This window comes from Oryctolagus cuniculus, chromosome 12, assembly GCF_964237555.1.
Source record: "Oryctolagus cuniculus chromosome 12, mOryCun1.1, whole genome shotgun sequence".
Lineage (NCBI taxonomy): Eukaryota > Metazoa > Chordata > Mammalia > Lagomorpha > Leporidae > Oryctolagus > Oryctolagus cuniculus.
The window spans coordinates 71,769,229-71,788,681 of record NC_091443.1 but is presented as its reverse complement, the minus strand read 5'-3'; the positions used below and the strand labels follow the sequence as shown (position 1 = coordinate 71,788,681).

Here is a 19,453-nt window from a genome sequence, read left to right as displayed (position 1 = left end):
AGAAGCAGAAAGGCTTTTTCCAGGGGAAACGCGTGCTAACAGGCTTGGCAGACAGGATGGGGAAAGGTGCATTCCCTGCAGAGGAGCAGGGAGCTGCTGAGGATGCTTTTCTCCCAGTCACCATTTCATTCAGAACCTGTGTTTGGCTCTCAAGGGAGTGCAGGTGACCAAAGCCATGAATACTCACCCAACCTTGTGGGCAATAAGACAATGAGGGTGCCATCCCAGATTCCCTTGGTTGCCAGTGTTTCTGTTAATTTTTTCTGGAATGGAACAATTTGCAATGCGGAAGCCCTGGCCCACGGGAACACGCAACCTTCAGCCATTTCCTTCTGTCTTTTGGAGAGGTGCTCTCCCCACCCCGCTAATGCTTCAGCACTTTCCTCCTCTCCATTCCTAAGAGAACCTGCATTTCCTTTGCCCACGTTGGGGTTGGCTTCCTCCGTGTTAAGCCTCTTGCAGTTGTCATCAAGTCTTCAGCATGATTTGATAGGTACAGGAAGTTGCACCAGACAGAAGATGGAACCAACAATCAATAAAAAAAAAAGAACTATGTTTCTAAGAAAAATGCATCATTGGCTTCCCACAGGGTTTGTACACCATATGTCCTAATATCGCCGGAACAATGTATCCATCTCTTTTGTAGCTCTTCTGCTTGACTCTCTTGGCTATCTCAACCAGAAAGCAAATAGATCTTTTAACCTGCTACTTCCCAGCTTACTGATGATGTGTAGTAAAGATCGTCTTTCCTCCTAACGCATTCATCAGCTATCACAAAATAACATCTCTCCCTCCTCTCCCGTCGCCCCCACCCCACCCCAGCCCAGCCTTATTTCGCCTGGCTACTAGTTTAGTATATTTATGGTGCATGAGTCATCAAGCTGCCGCCGGATTGGACAGAGAGCGAGCACCCCCTGAGACCGTCAGTCAATTACAGCTATTCTCAGCTTCATTCACAGATTTATTAGCTTGCACACACGGAGAGAAATTCATTCGGCAAAGTTCATTCATAAAAATTTCAACACTCTGCGTATCATCCTGCACATCTCAGCTTTCTGCTGCGAATGGGCTCGGGAATGAAGCTCGAAGAGGGTACCGGGAGGGAGGGCTGCTCCGAGCGAGGGTGTGCAGGCTGGGAGCCGAGCTGAGCCGCGCGCAGGGTTCGCAAGTCAGGGAACAATGCGGAGCAGCGCCCCTCGCTAGCCCGCCTGGCCGCCGGGCCGGACCGGGGCAGGAAGCGATCTTCCAAGGGAAGACAGCCCGCAGGACCAGCGAGCCCAGGCAGGAGGGCCCTGGGCTCGTGCATACATGTCTTTCCCCCCACCTCCTTTTAAATGAACAATCACTGGAACAAATAAAGGGTTAATAAGGCCAGTCGTTGCCCCGCCCTGCGGGAGCCGAAGGGAGCAGGTTTGAAAGTTCCTGTTTGCAGAAGGGGAGGCCGGGGGCTGGGGGGCGCTAAATATTTCTCGCGGGCTCCTGCAAGGCTAGTGATGCGGCGGAACCGGCGGGCCGGTACTCGGCCCGGTTCTGCGCGGAGGAGTTGGCGGTGAGAGATCCCCGCCGCCCGGGGCCTGGGTGCAGGCAGGCGAGGAGCCCACAGAGAGATCCCCGGGCGCCGCTGCCTGGGCCAGGGAGGGACTGGGATCGGAGCCGGGCAGGCGTCTTCACGCCCCGGGCTGGCTGTCCCTCTCGCGGGGCCGGGTGCCCGGGCAGGCGAGAGCCGAGTTGAGAGGCGGCCGCCGCTAGTTGCGCGGGGCGTTGGGCGCTGGGTGTCGGTGCGGTTCATCTGCCAGACGACGCGGCGGTTTATGCAACAGTATCGTGTGTCAGCACTGCCAAGGCTATGCGAGAACGCGGCCAGGACTGCCCGGCAGGACTCGTGCTGTGTGTAGGACTCTTCGGGCACCCCGGCATGCTGCACAGGGCCAAGTACAGCCGCTTTCGGAACGAGTCCATCACGTCTTTGGACGAAGGCAGCCCCGGAGGCTCGGTAGGGAACAAAGGCTCGCCGCAGCCTCCCTGCCCCGCCCTGGCACCCCACCTGCCTGCGGAAGATGCCACCTTGCCGTCCCAGGAGAGCCCCACCCCGCTGTGCACCTTGATCCCTCGCATGGCGAGCATGAAGCTGGCCAACCCAGCCACTTTGCTGAGTCTGAAAAACTTTTGCCTGGGTACCAAAGAGGTGCCCCGGCTGAAGCTCCAGGAAAGCCAGGACCCGGCTCCCAGCAGCCCCGCTTCCCCCGAAACCAGTCTAAGTAGGGCCGGGTCTGCACCGCCACCGCAGCCGGACCTGCTGGGGCACAGGGCGACCGCCTTGACTCCTAATGCTTGCCCGCTTCCCGGCCCTGGAGAGCCAGCCCCCAGGCCCAGGCAGGACAAGCAGTACCTGCAGCACCTGTTGGGGATGGGCATGAACTACTGCGTGAGGGTAAGTGGTTTGCCTCTAAGAACTCCCGGGGAAGGGGGCAGGCATCCCTCCTGACTTCTGCAAGAGGCTGAACATTATTACCTGAATGCCTTCTAGGGTTGGACCAGATATTGTGCAACTAGACCAAGGGGAAAGGGGGCTGGGTTTACAAAAGTCTCTACAAAGATCTGGTTCTTCCTGGAGTTAGCCTCTGGTTCAATGGGCAAGGACTGGTGCTAACGGGTACTTAGTTGCCAGGTGTAGGGGCGACTTCTGGGAGAGGCAGCTGAGATGATGCCTTCTGGTCGCCACCAGACCTAGCAGGCCAGCTGAGAAGAATCAAGGAGTTCAAATCTGATTACAGTGATTGATTCCTGGTGGGTTACACTGGCTGTTAGGTTTTGCATGACTAGAGCAGAGATTTCTGTGCTGGAGGAACACATGGGGTGGAAGGGGTTTGAATTGCCTAAAAAAGGGAAGAAAAGGTAATTCGGCATTCAGTAAACACTAATCAAAACCTGGCTGAGACTCTGACCGCGTGCAGGAGCTCCCTCAGCCCTTTGATGCAGGTTTGTCACCTGTGCTGCAGCAAGTAGGCCTTGGCCGTGCATGGCCTGTGTGCAAAATCCAGGTCTTACTGGCCTCATATTTATCTTTGCCCAATCTAAATCTGGGTACATGAAGATCTGGCTCCTGCCCTGTGGAGCTGGAGTTTCACCTGGAGAGACCAATGAATGCATGTGAAAACACTAAGAGAACAATGCTTATCAACAGATAGCAAGTGTGAGAATGCCGAGGGAATTAAGGAAAAGGGAAAGGTTGCTGCGGTCTAGAATTCATTCACGTGGAAAACCTTCAGGGGAAGGTGGAATCTGGAAGAAATATCAGATCTAGATTGGCAGGACGGAGGAGATTCCTGGCAGGCTGGAATAGGCGTAAAGCCACTGTTTCGGCTACAGGGGATCGCAGCATAGGCTGGGTTTGATGGGAGAGGAAGGGTAGCACCTGAGAGTAGTGTGCGATCAAGAGAGGGGCTAGTGCACGGTCAGTGCTCACGCAAGGGTGAATTGAATAAAGACAAATGCAGGTCCTGGGTAGCCTGGAGACGAGGGGTGATTTGACCAAGGCTCTGATTGGTCAAGAAGAACACTCCTAGGTCTGTAGGCAAACCAGGACTAGGTGAGAGTCATTTTACGAAAATCAGCCCTGATGTATTTGGCATGCATTGAAGCAGGGAAAAATCAGCGAGATTTAGAGTCCAGTGAGAAAGATACTTTGGGAGTTTAGGTGTGATGGGTTGAGAATGTGGATTAAGGTGGAGAGGAGGAGATACATTCAAGAGACTGTGAGAAGCCTCAATGACTCTGGGTGGCTGACAAAGTAAATTTCAGATCCTAATACAAAGAGTAGACTAGAGAACACTGCTGGTGGTAGTCTACCCATCAGTGGGTACACTGATGACTTTGTTGTTGTTTCTGGAGGTTCTGGATGGTTTTTGATGAAGGGCAGTGAAGAATGAAAGATAAGTTCCAAATTTATGACCTAGCGTGATGTTAGTGATGCCAATGATAGACACAGGAGTTAGGAAGTAATTGTTAGGACTCGTGCTAAGGTTGCTTTTGACATTTACGTTTTGATGATAATGATAGCTAAGTGGTGCTCATATATAGGTAAGCCGTGGCGTAAGAGAAGTCTGATTTGGAAAGTTGAGAGCTAGCCCAATCCCTGCGCCCCAAATAGGATTTCAAGGCAGGTCAAGTCAGGAAGGCTGCAAGAGTTGCTGAAAAGAGCAGGCCTGGGGCAGCCCTGACAAATGGCTTAACTAAAACCTCCCAGGAAGGCAATGCGCGGGCCTCTCCGTGGTGATGTGGCTCATAATGGAAATACTTTGATGGACATGTTCTCAGTTGTCAGGCTTAAGCATGAGCCAGGCCCTCGTGGGCAAAGTAGCACTCTGTGAACCTGTGCTCTGTGCCCCTCCCTGCCTGTCACCTCCACATGCGCCACCCTCTGCCTGCCGGCTCCTTCCCTCTCGTACCCCCTGCTGTCTTGCTGCACCCACACACCTCCACGGTTTTAAATGGGAAGAGCTTTGCTGTGTGAGCTCCATTTTCTCTGGGAAGTGCCTCTGCTGGCCTTTTGGATTTTTAATGAGGACATCATCTGTCTTTTCATAGCGGTAATAACTGACCTCAGGAAAAGTGCTGACCCCATGACCCGAATGAACCACACAATATTACTGATAGCTGCGATGTGTGACACCAGTTAATCACCTGTCCTACGAAGTCAAAAATACATGAAGGGCTTGCTTTACTAATTTGTACAGAATCCTTACTTTGAAACATGGAAGGGAGTCAAAAGTCATGAAGTTCAATGCCGCTCTTGAGGAAACTGAATTCCAGAGAGGTGTTTTTTGAAAGTCATATATGGGATCAAAAGCTGAGTTAGGTCTAACACTGAACTCTCCTTTCTACCATTTGTAGCCACAGTTTCCATGCTGGCTAACATTCTATTCCTCAGAATTCTTCCAAAATGTGAAACAAATAAAAAAAAATCAAAAACCAGCTTATTAGTTTTCAATGGAAAATGTGCCAAGTAAAGCAAAATTGTGATCCCCACGGGAGAGGGTTTAAATCAAAGGGTGCTTGGTGGTGATGGATTCTGAGCAGACAAGTGTCAGTGTTCTTAATGGCTCATGGATGTAGTTCTGTACGTGTTGTAGGCAAAAGGAGGCCCTCCATTCTACCTCCTTCATAGCCCCTCCCTGCCCAAACTTACTTGCTTATTCATCCATTTATTGAACAAATATATTTTTTGAGCCAGTTACATAGCAGAAACTGTTCTAGGCACTGAGCATCAGTGGACAAAACAGAGCAGGTCTGAGCCCTTGTGAAACCAACACTGTAGTAAGCAGATATAGGTCCTAATTTAATAAATGAATAAATGTAATATTTCAGATGCTGTGGAGAGCAGTAGTGTAGGGCATGTGAAAAAGACAGTGCTTGGGTGGGAGTGTAAGGTATTCTTTCTGGGTAAAAAATGGCATTACAGCTAATCTTTGGGCTTTATTTGCAGTTTGTCACTTGATTGCAGTAAGGACTATATTTTCTGTCTTATATTAGTGTTGACTTCGGATTAAATATCCTTTTGAAAAACAGCTCCTCTTTTGGTCTTATGACAGAGAATTAATAATACAGTTGGAAGACATTTTATGAATCCCATGCACCCATTTTTGAGTAACTTTCATTCAAGCTCAGACTTGGAACCTTGATAGTCTCTTGGCCTAGCAGGCCATTCTTAGAGCGATACTGAGCCAGCAATGAGACATCCAGACCCTTGTCTGGGCAAAGTACTGAGGTAGGTGGATAGAGTCCATTAAATGACAGCAGTTGGTTGTTGCAGTTGATGGCCTTCTCATTCCACCACAGTTGGTGACTTTTGTTTCCACCATAAGACTAACTCCCATTTCTTGATGAGGTCTTCCCAGTTCATTTATTCTACCAACAAACATTCACTCAAAGGTCTCCCAGGTACCCAACACAGTCTGTGTGGAGTGTGTCCTCCTCATGTACACACCTCTTACAAGAAGAGCGTGGGCCTCTTGCTCTCGGATGTCCCTCTCAGCAGCAGCATGGATGGACTCCAGAGCCCTCTCTCCATAGGGGTGGGAGGTGTTGAGGTCATGGGTTTCCATTTCTGACCTCCAGCTTGCTTCAAATGTTAAATAAAGCAGAGGCAAAGAAGCTAACCGTGACAGCTTTGACAGATAGTCACGGTGGTCCTTGCAACAACCATCTGAAGGAACTGTAGAGACCCCAAGACCTGGGCAACTGCAGGCTGGGGATCCCATCCGGGTTTGTCTCCTGTGCCCCTCTGCTTCCTGCCTTCTCACTGCCGCTGAGCAAGATGAGTTGTCTTGGAAGTTCATGATGGAGCAAGGCCATTAGGACCACACCGCACAGGACAGCCTTATTATGCACTAGCACACAGACCTGGCCTGATGGCTTCATTTTTTTTTAAATTTTAAAAAAAATTTTTTTGACAGGTAGTGTGGACAGTGAGAGAGACAGAGAGAAAGGTCTTCCTTTTGGATGGCTTCATTTTTATCATTTCAGTCTCCTCACTTGAGCCCAACCCAGCCCAACCATCTTCCTAGACGATATTAGTTTCCTAGGCCACAGATTGGGTTGCCTACCGCAGCAGGAATTCTGTCATGGTTTCTGAGGCTACAAGTCCAAAATCAAGGTACCGGAAGAACCAGGCTCACTCTCAGACTCTAGAGGAGGAATTCTTCCTTCCTTGTATCTAGCTTCTGAAGGTTGCCAGCAGGTCTTGGTGATTCGGGGCTTGTAGGTGCATCTCTCCAGGCTCTGCCTGTCTTCATAGAGCATTCTGCTGGTATGTTCATGGCCAAATTTCTCTCTTCTGACAAGAATGTCGGTCATTGGATAATGGCCCACCCTAATTCCATTTGACTTCATCTCAACTTGATGACATCTGTGAAGACCCTACTGATTTCCAAATAAGATCACATTCACAGATTTTAGGGGTAAAGCTTCACTATATTTTTGGGAGGCACAATTTAATCCACAATGGTCCCCAAGAACATTTGTTGCAGTGTGTTTGCTCACACAGGCAATCCTGGGTATTGGTCTCTTCAGCTTTGCGTGCAAATATAAATTTGTATTGAAAAGTTTGCTTTGCTTTTACAAATCTCAGAGCATTCTTTTAAAATCCATCTTCCCTTGTTTGATCTTACTATTGAGCCAGTAAACTAGTATTGTCAATTTGTGTTGTCTAGATATAGTCCTCACTACCACAGGGTTATGTCTGCCTAGGGTATCTTTTCCTTTTGTAATTTAAGAGGTGAGTGGGGGGGGGGGCTGGCAATGTGGTATAGCTGGTCAAGCCACACCTGCAATGCTGGCTTCCCATATGGGTGCCAGTTTAAGTCCTGACTGCTCCACTTCCAATCCAGCTCCCTACTAATGCACTTGGGAAAGCAGCAGAAGATGGCCCAAGTGTTTGAAACCCTGCATCCATGTTGGGAGACTTGGAAGAAGCTCATGGCTTCTGGCTTCAGCCTGGCCTAGTCCTGGCCATTACAGCCATTTGGGGAGTGAAAGAGTAGATGGGAGACCTGTCTGTCTGTCTGTCTGTCTCTCTCCCCCTTTCTCTCTCTGTAGCTCTGTGTTCAAATAAATAAAATATATCTTAAAAAAAAAAAGAGGTGGGGAGAGAGATAAAAAGAGAGGATGGGGAGGGGAGAGAGGGAGAGAGAGATTGATTTTCCAGTCACTGGTTCAGTTCCTAAATGCCCAAATGTCCACCCCCTACCTAGAATATCTTTTCCACAGGAGACCACAGATCTAGGAGTTAGGAGACTTGGCTCTGACGCTCATCAGCTGTGGGACCTTGAGTGAGTCACTTCAGCTCTTTGAACTAAGTACTGTCTAAGATCTTGAGACTCCAGGTCCCCTTTCCAGCCTGTCTGCAGTCTTACTGTTCGGATCTCTTTTGGGTACAAAGAGTTTCCTAGAGGAAATCACTTCTACCACCTTCATGTCAACAGAGAGGAGAAAGAATATTTTCGGGGATGTTCTAGCTTTCAACTTAACAGCCTCTTCCTAAGGCTGAGCTGGCATCACCGTTAAGACAGAAAGAGCAGTGTTATATGGCAATGGTGAAAGTGGTAAATTTTAGAGAAGTGGTGTTGTAGGAAATTTTAGAGAAGTGGTGTTAGAGAAGTTGGTGTCCAAGGATAGGACTCTAGGGGGCTGAGGAGCCACCTGGTTGGGGGCAGTCCAGGGTTGGAAGAGGTGACTGGTAATGACTCGAGTTCTGGGGAACATGGCATCGCCCCTGTGGACTGGCCTGCATGGTCCAGCTGGGGTTTGGTGTCCAACATGAGGACTGCAGGAGCAGCAGGAATTAACCCTACTCTGTTCTCTCTGGACAAAAATGCTAAGAGAAAATGGCTCAGCACACATGGAGTCTGGCAATCATAAACTCCAAAGAGGGTGATTTGTAACTCTGGGAAGCCCTCGAGAGGTGCTATGGCCCCAGTACCCACAGCCAAAGGAGATGGCTTGTTGCTTCTGCTGTTTCCCTCTTTTCTAAGTTACTCATGATTCAGAGGGAGGTAAGGATGTGTAGGTGAACATAATTCCAGAGGACAACTGGGCATTGATGGTGCTACAGTTTTTTCTTGAAGTAGGTTTGGAAGTGGTTTTGCTACAATTCAGGCTTGACTTGTTCTCCTGTCATTCTCTTGAGACCTTCACGTTTCCCTTGTCATGTCCAGTCCTTCCACAACCCTGGACACTAGAGCATTAACTGCAAGAGTAAATCTTAGAGGGGTGAACGTAGTATAGCAGTTAAGAAGCTGCTAAGGACACAGGCATTCCATTTCACAGTGCCTGGGTTCAAGTCCCAGCTCTGCTCCCAATTCCAGTTTCCTGCTAATGAGCACTTTGGAAGGCAACAGGTGATGGCTCGGGTGGTTGGGTCCCTGCCACCCACATGGGAGACCTAGACTGAGTTCCCAGATCCCAATTTTGGCCTGGCCCAGCTCTGGGTGTTGTAGGCATTTGAGGAGTGAACTAGTAGATGGGACCTCTCTCTGTCTCTCTCAAATACTCAAATATATAATTATATTTATATATTTATGGTCTTAGAAATCATTGAGTCCAAACCCTTCATTTTATAGTTGGGGAAACTGGTTCAGAGACATAGAATGACTCTTTCCAAAGCACACTTTTCCCAAACAGGAACCCCCAATTCTGTGTACAGCTCTCTATTTTCTACTCCCAGCTTGATTTGTCTTTTCTCACTCGCCAAACTAAGCATGCTGTATGGCATGTCTCTACTTGATTAACATACTGCATGTATTTTTTTAAAATATAATTAATTACTTATTTGTTTTTATTGATATATTTGAGAGGCAGAAGGAAACAAAAAGACACAGCTGGTTCACTTCCCAAATGCCCATGACCTTGACTGAACCTGGGATTTGGGAACTCAATCCAGGTCTCCCACATGGATGGGGGGAATCCAATTAGTTGAGCCATCATTGCTGCCTTCCAGGGTCAGGAGTCAGAGCCGGCTATTGAACTCAGGCATTTTGATATGGTCATAGGTGTCTTAACCAGTGTCTTTTTAAAAAAAAGAATTTATTTTCATTTATTTGAAAGGCGTGGAAAGAGAGAGAGAGAGATTTTATATCCACTGGTTCACTCCTAAATACCTGCAAAAGCTAGGTCTGGGCTAGGCTGAAGCAAGGAGCCCAGAGCTGTGGGTGACAGAGACCTAAGTACTTGAGTACTTGTGCACCCTCCCAGGGTGCACATTAGCAGGAGCCTGGATAAGAGGTAGAACTGGGACTCACCTAGGCACTCTGTCATGAGATATGGGCATCCTATGTAGCTTTTCACTGCCATGCCAAATATCAATCTCTTAACCAGCATCTTAACTGCTAGGTCAGACACCTGCCCCAGAATGTGCTAATAGAAAAATTGTCTCTTGTGGCCGGTGCTGTTGCATAGTGGGTAAAGCTGCTGCCTGCAGTGCAGGCATTTTCATATGGGCGCTGATTCGAGCCCTGGCTGCTGCTCTCTGATCCAGCTCTCTGCTGTGGCCTGGGAAAGCAGTAAAGATGTCCCAAGTCCTTGGGCCCCTGCACCCATGTGGGAGACCTGGAGGAAGCTCCTGGCTCCTGGCTTCGGATTGTCATAGCTCCAGCCGTTGCGGCCAACTAGGGAGTGAATCAGCAGATGGAAGACCTCTCTGTCTATGTCTCTTTCTCTATGTAACTCTGACTTCCAAATAAATACATAAATATTAAAAAAGAAAAAAAGAAAAATTATCTCAAAATGGCAGTGGGAAGGAAGAAGAGAGCATGGAAGAGTGGTCAGGAAACTTTTCTTAGTCTGCTTCCTATTGCTATATCAAAATCCCTGAAGCTGGGTAATGTTCATTTAGCTTACAGTTTTGGAGACTGAAAGGCCTAGATTGGGCAGCCTCATGTGTTCGGCCTCCAGTGAGGGGCTCCTTGGGTGCGTCACATCATGGCAGATGGCAGCGTGGTGGAAGTGCGGGGGAGAGAGAGATCATGATGAGCAGAGAGATTCAGGGGTCAGGTTCGCTCTTTGATAGCAACCATTCTAGGAAGAAGTAATCCAGGTCCTGGAAAAGCTTCATTAGTGCCTTTGAAGGGTGCGCTGCCAATGACAATTATCTGGAGGTTCTGTGGCTCCCCAAGACTGACACTCTGGGGACCAAGCTTCCAGCCCGTGAATCTTTGAGGGACCCTCAAACCTTGTCCAAATGGTAACAGAGCCCAAAGAGCATTGGCTTTGCCACTTTCACCCTTTTGCTTAAGGAACTTCCTGTGATGGCAGTGTGTCCATGTTGGACCAGGACTTATACAACATGCACAGACTGGTCCCCATTTCATTCATCTTCTACAACCCATTGGGGTCATTTCTTTGGATGGCTTCCTTTCACTTCCATTTTCATATTGTAAACATTGTGACATCACATGGGTGAGAGTGAACCAACCCTGGATCCCAAAACCAATCTCAACATGAGCAGAGTGATCTAAGTAATGCACACAGCTGTTGAGTCAAGGCTGCTCTACGCCGATCCCACCCAGTGTCACTCACATTACCTGTTTGGTCCTGAAGGTGGTTGGCCCTGTCTGCCCTCCTGTGCAAGCATGTGAAGGAGTTCCTAACCTCTTATTCTGTAATTTTCCAATTTAGACTACCTGAGAGAGAAATTGAGATTGTCTTCTTCTTGGGCAGGCATTCTGAGACTTCTCTCTTTGATGCAAAGAAAGTGTTTTAGGGGCTGGATGAAACCCGAGAGAGCGAGAGTGCGAGCTTGCCTTCTCAACTCAAAGAGCCTTTTCCTATCCTAACAGTTTTGCGGAGAGCTTCTAAGAGCAGTAGAACTCCAGGACTAGTACTAGCTGTCCCTGTTTTGTGAAGAGGCTGTGGACCAAAAGTTAGTTTGTACATCAGTTTTTTGGGGGCAATGCATTTTCCCAGAGAAATACTGCTACAACTTGATAAGCTTGCTCATGGTTAGAGAGAAGATAATGAGAAAACACGTGGCAAGCTTAGCTCAGAGCTTTTCTCATAGCAGTTCCCAGATGAAAGGAGAGTAAATTTCTAAAGATGCTTTGGAACAAAAAAAATTAGGATAGATTATCTTCGATTTCGGTGTTTGACCACATTATTTTGGTGTCCTTTCTCCTGGACAGCAGTGTCACCATGGTGGAACTTTCTTCCCTCAGTCTTTCTTTGTGGTGCTCACCAGGAAAAGCCCGCCTTCCTCTTTAAAGTTGCCTACCACTGGGCAGCTGTCTATTCCCTTAGTGCAGCAGAAAGAAAAGCATTTGCAGTTTGCAAAGATCTGTATTTGCATCATGAGTTCTTCATTGCAGTATCTCCCAAAGTTTGCTGAGAAGCGCCTATGTCAGTCACACATAGTATTTGAATCTATGTAGGTTCCCAGCCCCCATCCTAGACTTACTAGACCAGAATATTTGAGACTGGGACCGAAAAGAAGCTCCCTATGTGATACTGATGTACAGAAAGTTTGGGGACCTTAGTGCGGTGGTTCTCAATTAGAGATGATATTGCCATCCAAGGGACATTTGACAATGCTTGGGACATTCTTGGTTGTCATCACTGTGGCAGTCCTACTTAGCATTAATGGCTAAAGGCCAGGGATACGGCCAAACATCCCACTTTGTACAGGACAGGCCCATGGTAAAGATTTATGAGGCTCAGCCCATCTATAGGGTTGAGGTTAAGAATCCTTGAGCAGTGAGCTTATGGATTAGGCAGTAATATTGAATGGAGGGACACACAACTCATCAGTAATTCCTATAAATTTAACCTCAGTTCTAATTTTCTCAAGTTTTCTTCTTTATTTTTTTCTTTTAAATCCGTAGATTTTCTACAGATTGCAGTTTACCACCCCATTCTTCACTGAAGAAACATTCAGTGTTTAGCATCTCGAGCAATGGGAATGGGAGTGGGCCAAGTGTTGCTATGACTCACTTCTGTAGCAAGTGTGTCCACATGAGCACAGGTGCACTCTGGGAGAAATGGTGTTTACAGGTGGGTTGGTGCTGCAATCATGGTAGCCTGCCATTCGTGGTACCCTCATTTCTATGGGGAAATGCATACAGGGTCTTAATGATGAACTTACAAGTAAATTTTAAGTACAGAGCCTGTTTGGTGTTGGAAACTTCCTCTAGTTAGGAGGAAAAATGTATCAGAAAGCAAGAGACATGAAGAAAAAGCTTGTGTGCTCTGTGGGCCCATTACAGGAATTGTATCCCCCAATGTGATCATATAATAATTTATAGGAATCATATCTTGGGAAATAGTGAAATGCATAATTCAAACTCAATTTCTTTATAAACTTAGTGCCAATTCTAGGTCCTTGAAAGGCATTGTTCCCACCCCCTCATCTCAGCCCAGCTCCTTAAGCCCTGCACTCAGAACACAACAGAGAGATTGCACTGCAAAATTCTGTTTCATGGTGAGTTAAGCTATCAAGGTCACAGGACTCAGCAGCAGCGGAACAAGGACTAATAGGTCATCTGATGTGCTCTTTTTACTCTGTGATGGGGCTAAATCACAATTCTTTCATAAAGAGGTTACAGTAGAAAATAATAAAGGCATCCACATAAATTAATATAGGGCAATCTATAATAAATGACGCCACAGTGACACAAGTAAAGCACTTATGAGAGTTCAGCTGGGGTGACTGAAGAAGACTTTATGAAAGAAGAGACATCTTAGTCTTGAGAAACGGGTAGAGTTTCCATAGGCGGAAGTGCAGGGTGAGCATTCTGGGCCAAGAGACGACAGGCACAGGAGCATGGAGGTGGGAGAGTGGAGGGTATGCTTCGGGACCAGTAAGTAATTTGACTTTTTTTGGACAGTGCATGTGGTATAGGTAGGATATTAGAGGTAATATATAATGGACTATTGCTAGGGCTACAGAAGGGACAGACTGGAGGTAAGGAAGCCCGTGAGAGGCGATTATAGTAATTGCCAAGGTGAGAAGTATCTGTATTAGGGTGTTGATGGAGGGAATGAGGTAGAGGGATGATGGAGGAGTGATTTGATGGAGAGAGCCAAGGGAGAGTGTTGAGGTCAATCCACCAAGCTGAGGTTTTCAGGTAGATTTCCTAGGGGAGGTGGGGGAAACCACAGGAGAGGAGCTGCTGGAAAGGAACGTGAGAGAGTCCATTCCTGAAAGGTTGCAATGGCAGAGTCCTCTGGTTAAGGGGGAGGTGACCAGCGACAGGCAGAGCTGGGTGGACATCCAGCCTGGGGTGTGCTTTTTGGGTCAAGCCAGAAGCTGGGCCCTGTTATCTGACCACTGTCCCATTAACACAGAGAGATTTTAGGTGATTTTTGAGCATGGTAAAGGATGGAGTATTTCTTAATGTTACACACTAGAAGGCCACTTCTCTGACACAGTTGAAACTTGTCATTGAGAAGGAAAATTGAAATGTTACACACTGAGGGGGACATGATGTTGCAGTAGGTTAAGCTGCTGTGTGGGATGTCTGCGTCCAATATCAGAGTGCATAGTCCCTACTACTCCACGATTCTTTTTAAGGATTTATTTATTAATTTGAGAGGCAGAGTTACACATAGAAGGAGAGACAGAGAGGTCTTCCATCCACTGGTTTACTCGCCAAATGCTCACAAGGGCCAAAGCTGTGCCGATCTGAAGCCAGGAGCCAGGAGCTTCTCCTGGGTCTCCAGTGTGGGTGCAGGGGCCCTAGCACTTGGGCCATCTTCCACTGCTTTCCCAGGCCATTAGCAGGGAGCTGGATCAGATGTGGAGCAGCCAGGACTCAAACCATTGCCCATATGGGATGCTGGTGCCCTAGGCAGAGGCTTAAGGGCGCTGACTCATAATGATTCTGATCTAGCTTCCTGCACCTTCCAGTGCCTGGGAGGCAGTAGATAATTGCTCAAGTACTTGCGTCCCTGCCACCCTCCCATGAGGGAGAACCAGATGGAGTTCCTGGCTTTTGGCTTTGGCCTGTCCTAGCCATGGTTGTTGCAAGAATATAGGAAGTGAACCAGAAGATGGAAGATCTATCATTTTCTGCCCCTCTCTTTTCTCTTTGTCACTCGGCCTTTCAAATAAGTAAATAAATAAATATTTAAAAACTGTTACATACTTGTGTTATACAAGTATACTTTTGATGCTTAAGTTCAATTTGTATGAATGTGCTTTTGTGTTGTTGGGTCAAGGCCCTTTCCCTGAATTTTGTAGAAACAGCTCTGTGCCCTCTTTCCTCATTCTTGCATTAATTCTACCACTGTCTCTTCTGTGCCCCTTCTACATTGCTCCTTTCAGTTTCTTTAGAGTAGAAAGAGCCCTTAGAGATATCTTCAAAGCAGTCTGAGTGCTGAGCAGTTTCATTTAAAAGAAATGATCAGAAAGAGAGGATTCCATCCAGTAGTTCACTCTTCAAATGCCCACAATGCTGGGAGTTGGGAACTCACTTTCCAGGATCTGCATTAGCAGGGTGCTAGAATTGAGATCCAGAGTTGGGCCTCAAACCTAGGCACTTTGACATGGGATGCAATTTCTTAACCTGTGTTTTTGTAAATTTATTTATTTATTTGGAAGTCAGAGTTAACAGAGAGAGTGGGCGAAACACAGAGATCTTCCATCAGCTAGTTCATTCCCCAGATGGCCACAATGGCTGGGACTGGGTCAGGCTGAAGCCAGGAGCCAGGATCTTATTTCAGGTCTCCCATATAGGTGACAGGGGCTTAAACACTTGGACCATCCTCTGCTGCTTTCCCAGGCCATTAGCAGGGAGCTGGGTTGGAAATGGAACAGCCGGGACTTGAATAGGTACCCATATAGGATGCTGGCATCTCAGGTTGCTGCTTAACCTGCTAGGCCACAATGCTGGCCCCTTAACCTGTGTTTTAACTGCTAAGCAAAACACCCACCCTTAAGTTTCATTTTTTAACATGTGTTTTATCTTAGTCTTACTTACCTCTAGTTTAATAAGGTTTTTAAAAGCAGCCTACCTTTGTGAAGTCTTTCCAGTGTTTTGACTTCATTTCCAAGGAAGGAATGACTACTTTTAAAAAATCCACCCTTTAACATCTATTGAAATTGTTATTTCAATAGTAACTATAACTGCTATATACACCTGTGGTGCAGGCGCCTCAAGATTCTTGGCAGGCCCACATTACAATTTGAATTGTCGCAGCAGATGGTGTGGACACACCAGTGGCCTGCTGGCTGCAACAAGTTGGTCAAGTGGAGATCAATCAACAAAGTAATGTTGTAGTATTGTATGTTAATAATTCAGCAAAGAGGCTTGTTGATAGGTCTCACAATATACTTCCAATTTTTGAACATGTGTATTTTAAAAATTACTTAAGAGAGGCGGCAAGGGAGGCGGAGGAGAAAGAGTACTTACGTCTTCTGGTTTACTCCCCAAATGCCTACAATGGCAGGGACTGGGCTGGGCCAAAGCTGGGAACCAGAAATTCAATGTAGGTCACACAAGTGGGTGGCAGGAACCCCTTTACTTGGGACTTCATGGCTGCATCTATAGGGTCTAAATTAGCAAGGGGGGTGGGTATTTGGCACAGAAGTTAAATTGCTGCTTAGGAGCCTGCATCCCATATTTGGGATCCTTGGGTTTGAGTCTCAGCTCTGCATCTGATACAGCTCACCGCTAGTGCTCACCCTACGAAGCAGCAAGTGATTGTATTCAAGTTCTTGAGTCTTCGCTGCCCACATGGGAGACCCAAATCGTATTCTGTTGTCCAGGTCCAGACCCTGGGTGTTACAGGCATTTTGGAGGGTAAAGGAGTAGGTGGCTGATCTTTGTTTGCCTTTCAAAAAAATTTTTTTAAAGATTATTTATTGGCCGGCGCCGCCGCTTACTAGGCTAATCCTCCGCCTTGTGGCGCTGGCACAGCGGGTTCTAGTCCCGGTCGGGGCGCCGGATTCTGTCCCGGTTACCCCTCTTCCAGGCCAGCTCTCTGCTGTGGCCTGGGAGTGCAGTGGAGGATGGCCCGAGTACTTGGGCCCTGTACCCCATGGGAGACCAGGATAAGCACCTGGCTCCTGCCTTCGGATCAGCACAGCGCGTCAGCCACGGTGGCCATTGGAGGGTGAAGCAACGGCAAAAGGAAGACCTTTCTCTCTGTCTCTCTCTCTCACTGTCCACTCTGCCTGTCAAAAAAAAAAAAAAAAAAAGATTATTTATTTATTTGAGATGTAGTGTTACAAAGAGAGAGGGAAAGACAGAGGAAGGTGTTCCATCTACTGGTTCACTCTCCAAGTGGCTGCAATGGCTGGAACTGAGCTGATCAGAAGCCAGGAGCCAGGAGCTTCTTCCAGGTCTCCCACATCGGTACAGGGGCTCAAGCACTTGGGCCATCTTCCACTGCTTTCCCAGACCATAAGCAGAGAGCTGGATCAGAAGAGGAGCAGCTGGGACACGAACCAGTGCCCATATGGAATGCTAACACCACAGGCAGAGGCTTAGCCTACTATGCCACAGTACCGGCCCCTGCCAAAAAAATTTTTTTAATAAAACAACAATTACTGGCCGGCGCCGCGGCTCACTAGGCTAATCCTCCGCCTTGTGGCGCCGGCACAGCGGGTTCCAGTCCTGGTTGGGGCGCCGGATTCTGTCCCGGTTGCCCCTCTTCCAGGCCAGCTCTCTGCTGTGGCCAGGGAGTGCAGTGGAGGATGGCCCAAGTGCTTGGGCCCTGCACCCCATGGGAGACCAGGAGAAGCACCTGGCTCCTGCCTTCGGATCAGCGCGGTGCACCGGCCGCAGTGCGCCAGCCGCGGCGGCCATTGGAGGGTGAAGCAATGGCAAAAGGAAGACCTTTCTGTCTCTCTCTCTCACTGTCCACTCTGCCTGTCAAAAAAAAAAAATAATAATAACAATTACTAGGAAGCTGAGGGAGATATTGAATCCAAGCACTGCTATGGAAGATGTGTGCATCCTAACCAGTGTCTTAACCACTGGGCTAAACACCTGATCCACATTTCTAACTTGTGTCATCACGTTTTGTTGCATAGTTGCAATCAATAAGCACATTCTACATTCACCTTTTTTTTTTCTACTAAATTTGACAACAATGTCTTTCCCTTGAATAGTAGATAACATACTCTTGTACTTACTCTCAAAATGGTTTCTGTTCAAGGAAAATGATACATGGTGTTCCAAGGGCACCTTATAAGATGTAAACTGTTATTAAGAAAAACAAAAGCCAAGGCATCTTCATTTAGTCTTCAGGTGGTTAAGAACACTGACAACAGAGGGGGGACTGAAACCTCACACATTTTGGCTTCTTTATAAAGAAAAGACCATAGACGAGTTTCTGAATTTAAACCTCTATCTCCAGAGACCCTTCTACTTGCTGATTCAGTTTCACCTCCAGAATACAGGGTCTTCGAACTATTGATTGGGCAGTTGGGGTGTCTGTTGTAGTCCTGGTTGTGTTTTTCACGTTCTAGGTTGCCTTACATGAAACACATTAGAATAGAATGTGTTACAAAGGCAGATGTAATTCTCCATAGCTTTTGGTTGTCATGGAAAAATATTTTTCTCAGGAATGATGACATTAGCTATTAGAAATATACCCCAACAAAAACCAATTTGGCTTTCCGTGTCTCTTTGCCTGAAACCAATACACTTTATCCTACAAAATGGATATATTCAGCTTTGATTTACCTCATGCTCCTAGGGACTCAGATCTCCACGTCCCTGGTGAATGAGCTTGCTCTCTCATTTGTATACATATTTTTAAATGGAAGAGTCAAGACTAGAATAAGGGAGGGCATACAATGAGGAATAGCTTTTCTAGTTCTTTTTGTTTAGCCTAATTTTTTCATTATTTTTTTTCCTTTCAAAGGGAATACGTGCTAATTTTGGAAAAATCTAAGGAATATAGAAGGAAACCTTTCCCTGGGAATAATTGCCATGATTAGCAATTTTGTATTCTTTAAGACATTTCCCCCAAGTTTTTCATATTTATATATATCCAGAAGTATATTTGTTATGGTTTTTCTTTTTTAAATTTTGGGTTTGCCCCCATTTTTTTTTTTTAATTTAAGATTTATTTTATTTATTTGAAAGGTAGAGTTACAGAGAGGGAGGGAGAGGGAGAAAAAGAGATCTTCCATGCATTGGTGCACTCCCCAAATGGCCACAATAGCAGGGGCTGGGCCAGGCTGAAGTCACGAGCCAGGAACTCCATTCGAGCCTCCCAGGAGAGTGGCAGGGGCCCAAATACTTGGGCCATCCTGTCACTCCCCCTCTTCATGGAGGAACGACACTAAACCCTGCGCTGTTCTTTTGTCTGCTCGGCCCTTCCCGGGTTTGCTGCTGGTCCTTCCCGGGTTGGCTGCCGACCCCTCCACCTCTGTGAAGGGGCGGCTCCCCCTGCCACTTTCCCCACTTTCCTCACTTCCATGGAGGAGCAGCACACCGCCGGCCGGCTCTCTCAGGGGCTGCTCAGGTGTTCCTTCAGATGTTCCCTGGTGCATGTTGTCTCTCTCCTCCTTTATAGTCCTCCTCCACCAATCCCAACTCTGCTGCCCACACGCCGAGCACGCTGCTCTCCTCCAATTAGGAGCAGGATCAGCTCCTGCAGCTTGTCAAACTGATGAGGCAGCTGCGTAGAGGTTGTTTGGTCTCTTTCTCTCAGCGCCATATTGTGGGAGAGCAGATGCATAGAATAAGTCTTAATTCCAGTAACTTAGTCTAGTCCGAGTTGCTCCCCACACCATCCTCCACTGCTCTCCTAAGTGCATTAGCAGGGAGCTGGATCAGAAGTGGAGCAGCAGGAGCAAGAACCAGTGCACATGTGGGATGCTGGTGTCAGGTGGCCTTGGGGCTCTGTGCCACAACACTGGCCCTAAATGTGATTGTTGGCCTGGGTGAAGATGACACTGCCTGCTGTTCTGTGGTGTGCTGTTTGCTCTCCAGCTGCCTGCAGTGCCTGC

General features: G+C 47.4%; 1 protein-coding gene across 2 annotated transcripts in view; it reads left to right on the top strand.

Moving 5' to 3' along the window:
* Window positions 1–1,424: 1,424 nt before the first annotated feature.
* SHC4 (SHC adaptor protein 4) overlaps window positions 1,425–19,453 on the top strand; it is a 142,738-nt gene continuing 124,709 nt past the window's right edge. The window contains exon 1 of one of the 2 annotated variants that reach the window (XM_008269042.4): window positions 1,425–2,431. In XM_008269042.4, the coding sequence (XP_008267264.1) occupies window positions 1,847–2,431 (585 nt within the window). In that variant the 5' untranslated portion in view covers window positions 1,425–1,846. The remainder of the gene's footprint in view (window positions 2,432–19,453) is intronic. The other variant, XM_070054157.1, reaches the window with a different exon arrangement.